Source organism: Dipodomys ordii, unplaced genomic scaffold, assembly GCF_000151885.1.
Source record: "Dipodomys ordii isolate 6190 unplaced genomic scaffold, Dord_2.0 Scaffold166, whole genome shotgun sequence".
Lineage (NCBI taxonomy): Eukaryota > Metazoa > Chordata > Mammalia > Rodentia > Heteromyidae > Dipodomys > Dipodomys ordii.
Window position 1 is genome coordinate 1,255,034 of NW_012267382.1, and position 6,471 is coordinate 1,261,504.

At 65.7% G+C, this 6,471-nt stretch overlaps 1 protein-coding gene across 1 annotated transcript in view; it reads left to right on the top strand.

Moving 5' to 3' along the window:
* The window catches only part of Brsk2 (BR serine/threonine kinase 2), a 43,450-nt gene that overhangs the window by 21,175 nt on the left and 15,804 nt on the right, over positions 1-6,471 (top strand). The window contains exons 8-13 of the mRNA XM_013033360.1: positions 209-277; positions 370-516; positions 4,216-4,247; positions 4,503-4,667; positions 4,793-4,890; positions 4,964-5,114. Of these exons, the coding sequence (XP_012888814.1) occupies positions 209-277; positions 370-516; positions 4,216-4,247; positions 4,503-4,667; positions 4,793-4,890; positions 4,964-5,114 (662 nt within the window). The remainder of the gene's footprint in view (positions 1-208; positions 278-369; positions 517-4,215; positions 4,248-4,502; positions 4,668-4,792; positions 4,891-4,963; positions 5,115-6,471) is intronic.

Sequence of the window (6,471 nt, forward strand, 5' to 3'; positions counted from 1 at the left end):
TGCCCAGAGGTGATCCGGGTGAGTAACCCCGGGGTCCCTGCGGTGGGAGGAGCCTCCCGACCTGCCGTGCAAGGCCTCCAGCTCACCACAGCCCCCAGACCCAGACCCAGCCCTCTGCCTGCCTCCCCGAGACCCCGCTCACCACAGCCCCCAGACCCAGCCCTCTGGCCTGGCACCTGTCAATGTCTGGTGGTGCCTTTGTCCACAGGGAGAGAAGTACGATGGCCGCAAGGCGGATGTGTGGAGCTGTGGAGTTATCCTGTTTGCCTTGCTGGTGGTGAGGCCCTGCCCTCCCCTGCCCTCCCCTGCCTCCTCCCTCCCCGCCGCCCCTCCCCGCTCTCCCGCCTCGGTGACCGCCCCCGCCCACAGGGGGCGCTGCCTTTCGATGACGACAACCTGCGGCAGCTGCTGGAGAAGGTCAAGCGCGGCGTGTTCCACATGCCCCACTTCATCCCGCCCGACTGCCAGAGTCTGCTGCGCGGCATGATCGAGGTGGACGCCGCGCGGCGCCTCACGGTGCGTGCCCCCGTCCCCGGGCCTCACGCCGCGTGCCCCCGTCCCCGGGCCTCCGGCGTGCTGCCAGGAGCGTGGGCACAGCGGCAGGAGTGTGGGCCGAGGGTGTGAGTCCCTGGTTTCGCACACCTGAACCAGTGTGTGTGCACACAGGTGTGTGCACAGGGTGAGTGTGAGCACAGATGGGAGCTGCCTGTGTCAGGGCCTCAGTACCGTCTTGCACACTTGTCCCTCGTGCATGACAACAGGCCGGGGCACGGATCCCGGGTGAGTCAGGGTAGGGGTGCCTGAGGGTGCTGCTGTGCCAGGGACCGCGTTCTCAGGTGTGTGGACATGGGCTGTTGTAGGATGTCTGTGTGCGCGTGTGGGCCAGAGCGTGGGTGTGCCTGGGGTGGGGTGGGCTCTGGGCTGGAGGACAGGCCCAGGTGTTTGGGCCTGGGCCTAGCATCTGAGCTTGCCCTGGGCATGTGCTCAAGTGTGTGGGCTGTGTGTTCAGGTGACGGTTCAAGTGCGTGTGAGAGCTGTCCAGGTGTGTATGGGAAGGTGTGTGTGCATCCAGGTATGTATTGGGGCGAGGTACATGTGAGGGCTGTCCAGGTGGATGTGGGGAATGTGTCCAGGTGTGTATGGGCTGGGGTTGTGTGAGGGGTGTGCACTGGGGTGGGGGTCCAAGCGTGTGTGTAGGCTCTCCAAGTGTATGTGGGGTATGAAGGTGTGTGTGCAGGGATCTGTTCACAAACGGGGTGTTACTGCACATGCGGGCGGGGCTGTGTCCCAGGTTTTAGGCTTATGTGCAGGTGTGCAGGACCCCCTGTTTTAAGGGGCCTGGGCCTGGGGGGTGACCGGCTTTTGCCTGTGAGTGGCTTGTCCCACGTCCTGACATCCTGTCCTCTGAAGGTAGTGTGAGCAGAGTGAGACAGGGCCCAAGCCCAGGCTGGGTGGTGTGGGGGGACAGCCTGTGGCTGTGGAGGGCAGCGAGCTGCTCTCTGGGCTAGCCCTCCCAGGACAGACCTGCGTCCAGCCCAGGCGCTGCCCCTCAGTCAGTTAGTCAGGTCCAGGAGGCTTGTGTCCTGCCCAGGCGCTGCCCCTCAGTCAGTCAGTGAAGGTCCAGGAGACCTGTGTCCTGCCCAGGCGCTGTCCCTCAGTCAGTCAGTGAAGGTCCAGGAGGCCTGTGTCCTGCCCAGGCGCTGTCCCTCAGTCAGTGAAGGTCCAGGAGGCCTGTGTCCTGACCAGGCGCTGTCCCTCAGTCAGTCAGTGAAGGTCCAGGAGGCCTGTGTCCTGCCCAGGCGCTGTCCCTCAGTCAGTCAGAGTTCAGGAGGCCTGCGTCCTGCCCAGGTGCTGTCCCTCAGTCAGTCAGAGTCCAGAAGGCCTGTGTCCTGCCCAGGTTCTGTCCCTCAGTCAGTCAGGGTCCAGGAGGCCTGTGTCTTGCCCAGCTGCTGTCCCTCAGTCAGGGTCCAGGAGGGCTGTGTCCTGCCCAGATGCTGTCCCTCTGTCAGTCAGAGTCCAGGAGGCCTGTGTCCTGCCCAGGCACTGTCCCTCAGTCACTCAGAGAAGGTCCAGGAGGCCTGTGTCCTGCCCAGGCGCTGTCCCTCAGTCAGTCAGTGAAGGTCCAGGAGGCCTGTGTCCTGCCCAGGCGCTGTCCCTCAGAGAAGGTCCAGGAGGCCTGTGTCCTGCCCAGGCGCTGTCCCTCAGTCAGTCAGTCAGGGTCCAGGAGGCCTGTGTCCTTCCCAGGCGCTGTCCCTCAGTCAGTCAGAGTCCAGGAGGCCTGTGTACTGCCCAGGCGCTGTCCCTCAGTCACTCAGTGAAGGTTTAGGAGGCCTGTGTCCTGCCCAGGCGCTGTCCCTCAGTCAGTCAGTGAAGGTCCAGGAGGCCTGTGTCCTGCCCAGGCGCTGTACCTCAGTCAGTCAGGGTCCAGGAGGCCTGTGTCCCGCCCAGGCGCTGTCCCTCAGTCAGTCAGTGAAGGTCCAGGAGGTCTGCGACCTGCCCAGGCGCTGTCCCTCAGTCAGGGTCCAGGAGGCCTGTGTCCTGCCCAGGCGCTGTCCCTCAGTCAGTCAGTCAGCGTCCAGGAGGCCTGTGTCCTGCCTCAGTCAGTGAAGGTCCAGGAGGCCTGTGTCCTGCCCAGGTGCTGTCCCTCAGTCAGTCAGTGAAGGTCCAGGAGGCCTGTGTCCTGCCCAGGCGCTGTCCCTCAGTCAGCGAGGGTCCAGGAGGCCTGTGTCCTGCCCAGGCGCTGTTCCTCAGTCAGTCAGTGAAGGTCCAGGAGGTCTGCGTCCTGCCCAGGCGCTGTCCCTCAGTCAGTCAGAGTCCAGGAGGCCTGTGTCCTGCCCAGATGCTGTCCCTCAGTCAGTCAGAGTCCAGGAGGCCTGTGTCCTGCCCAGCTGCTGTCCCTCAGTCAGTCAGTCAGGGTCCAGGAGGTCTGCGTCCTGCCCAGGTGCTGTCCCTCAGTCAGTCAGGGTCCAGGAGGCCTGTGTCCTGCCTCAGTCAGTGAAGGTCCAGGAGGCCTGTGTCCTGCCCAGGCGCTGTCCCTCTGTCAGTGAAGGTCTAGGAGGCCTGTGTCCCGCCCAGGCGCTGTCCCTCAGTCAGTCAGTCAGGGTCCAGGAGGTCTGAGTCCTGCCCAGGCGCTGTCCCTCAGTCAGTCAGTCAGGGTCCAGGAGGTCTGCATCCTGCCCAGGTGCTGTCCCTCAGTCAGTCAGTCAGGGTCCAGGAGGCCTGTGTCATGCCTCAGTCAGTGAAGGTCCAGGAGGCCTGTGTCCTGCCCAGGCTCTGTCCCTCAGTCAGTCAGTGAAGGTCCAGGAGGTCTGCGTCCTGCCCAGGCGCTGTCCCTCAGTCAGTCATCCCTCAGTCAGTCAGTGAAGGTCCAGGAGGCCTGTGTCCTGCCCAGGCGCTGTCCCTCAGTCAGGGTCCAGGAGGTCTGCGTCCTGCCCAGATGCTGTCCCTCAGTCAGTCAGTGAAGGTCCAGGAGGCCTGTGTCCTGCCCTGGTGCTGTCCCTCAGTCAGTGAAGGTCCAAGAGGCCTGTGTCCTGCCCTGGTGCTGTCCCTCAGTGAAGGTCCAGGAGGCCTGTGTCCTGACCAGGCGCTGTCCCTCAGTCAGTCAGGGTCCAAGCAGCCCTTTGTCCTGCCCTGGTGCTGTCTCTCAGTGAAGGTCCAGGAGGCCTGTGTCCTGCCCAGGCGCTGTCCCTCAGTCAGTCAGTCAGGGTCCAGGAGGTCTGCGTCCTGCCCTGGTGCTGTCCCTCAGTCAGTGAAGGTCTAGGAGGCCTGTGTCCTGCCCAGGCGCTGTCCCTCAGTCAGTCAGGGTCCAAGCAGCCCTTTGTCCTGCCCTGCAGTCTGGGTGGAGAAAGCTGAAACTAGGATGCCCCTAGCTTCCTGCCCATACCCTGCCCTTCCAGCTTCCTGGCCTTCTTGGCTTTGCTCCTTCTGGGCTGCTTTCCTGCTCTGCTCTGCTCCAGGAGGGCCCTGCTGGGGCAGCGCGGGCCTGTCGGGGCCCTGCCCGTCTCCTGCCTCTGCTCCCTCTGCTGCCTGGCCCGGCCCCTGTCTGGAGCCCCCCCCCCCCCCGGTCCTTGCTGGCTGCACTTTCCCTGTGTCTGGGAGGTGGGTAGGGGTGCTGGTCTGGGGCTTCTGGGAGCACAGCCTGCCCCTCCTGTCTCGCTTCCACCTCCTAACGTGGGCTCCCCCTCGTACTAACTCCCTGTTTCTCTTTCCTTGTAGCTAGAACACATTCAGAAACACATATGGTATATGTAAGTAGCTCCTGTGCCCACTAACGCCTGCTTAGCCCTCCGCTGTGGCCTGCTAGGAAGGGGGGAGGATGCCGGCCAGTGCGGGGCTGCCCAGCCTCGCTCTCCGCCGCCTGCAGGGGCCGGGTGCAGGGACAGAAGCAGGACTTGGGCCCAGTCCAGGACGGGCTTCCCACCCTCTTGGCCGCCTCAGGGTTGGGTGGAGGAGCCATGGCCTGGGCTGCTGGTGAGTGACCACCGGTTCCGTGTCGTCCGCAGAGGGGGCAAGAACGAGCCCGAGCCGGAGCAGCCCATCCCCCGAAAGGTGCAGATCCGCTCGCTGCCCAGCCTGGAGGACATCGACCCGGACGTGCTGGACAGCATGCACTCTCTGGGCTGCTTCCGAGACCGTAACAAGCTTCTCCAGGACCTGCTGTCGGAGGAGTATGTGGGGTGGTGGGCAGGGTGGCCTCGGCCAGCAGCCTCCGGGCCCGAGAAGAGCCGTGCGAGGACACGCTGCCGGACACGGACACCTGGGCCAGCTCCCCCGCCTCTCTTGCCCGCTGCAGGGAGAACCAGGAAAAGATGATCTACTTCCTCCTCCTGGACCGGAAAGAAAGGTACCCGAGCCACGAGGATGAGGACCTCCCCCCCAGGAACGAGATAGGTACGAGGCGTGCGGCCGCCCTGTTCCAGCCGGGCCCGGCCAGCTGCCTAGCCTGACCCCTGTCTGCACACAGACCCTCCCCGGAAGCGCGTCGACTCCCCAATGCTGAACCGACATGGCAAGAGGAGACCCGAGCGCAAGTCCATGGAGGTGCTCAGCGTGACCGACGGGGGCTCCCCGGTGCCTGCACGGAGGGCCATCGAGATGGCCCAGCATGGCCAGAGGTGCGAGCCTGTCCAGGGGTCCCTGGGTGGGCAGCACTAGCACCCTACCAAGTGACCCCACTCATCTCTGCACCCTGGTCCTGGGTTCTGGTCCAAGGTCATGGGCTGGGCTGAACAGACCTGTGCTAGGGATACTAGGTGGGCTGAGCTGGACTAGCCTGGACTGGCCTAGGTTGGGCTGGACTGGGCTGAGCTGAGCTGGGCTGGACTGGGCTGGGCTGAGCTGGGCTAGGAGGCGCTGAGCTGGGCTGGGCTGGACTGAGCTGGGCTGGGCTGAGCTGAGCTGGGCTGGGCTGGGCTGGGCTGGGCTGGGCTGGGCTGCGCTGAGCTGGGCTGGGCTGGGCTGAGCTGGACTGGGCTAGTTTGGGCTGGGCTGGGCTGGGCTGAGCTGAGCTGAGCTGGGCTGGGCTGGGCTGGGCTGAGCTGAGCTGAGCTGGGCTAGGAGGGGCTGAGCTGGGCTGGGCTGGACTGAGCTTGGCTGGGTTGGGCTGGGCTGAGCTGGGCTGAGCTGAGCTGGGCTGGGCTGGGCTGGGCTGGGCTGGGCTGGGCTGGGCTAGGAGGGGCTGAGCTGGGCTAGGCTGGCTGAGCTGGACTGGGCTAGTTTGGGCTGGGCTGGGCTGGGCTGAGCTGAGCTGGGCTAGGAGGAGCTGAGCTGGGCTGAGCTGGGCTGAGCTGAGCTGGGCTGGGCTGGGCTGGGCTGGGCTGAGCTGAGCTGGGCTGAGCTGGACTGAGCTGGGCTGGGCTGTGCTGGGCCGAGCTGTGCTGGGCTGGGTTGGGCTGGACTGAGCTGGGTTGGGCTGTGCTGGGCCGAGCTGGGCTGGGCTGGACTGAGCTTGGCTGGGCTGGGCTGGGCTGAGCTGTGCTGAACTGGACTGGGCTGAGCTGGGCTGAGCTGGACTGGGCTGAGCTGTGCTGGGCTGGGCTGAGCTGTGCTGGGCTGGGCTGGGCTGATCTGGGCTGGGCTGAGCTGGGCTGGGCTGAGCTGCTCTGGGCTGGACTGGGCTGGGCTGGGCTGGGCTGGACTGAGCTGGGCCAGGAGGGGCTGAGCTGAGCTGGGCTGGACTGAGCTGGGCCAGGAGGGGCTGAGCTGAGCTGGGCTGGACTGAGCTTGGCTGGGTTGGGCTGGGCTGAGCAGAGCTGGGCTGGGCTGGGCTGGGCTGGGCTGGGCTGGGCTGAGCTGGGCTGGGCTGGGCTGGGGCTGAACTGGGCTGGGCTGGGCTGAGCTGGGCTGGGCTGGACTGGGCTGGGCTGGGCTGGGCTGGACTGAGCTGGGCCAGGAGGGGCTGAGCTGGGCTGAGCTGGGCTGGGCTAGACTGAGCTTGGCTGGGTTGGGCTGGGCTGGGCTGGGCTGGGCTGG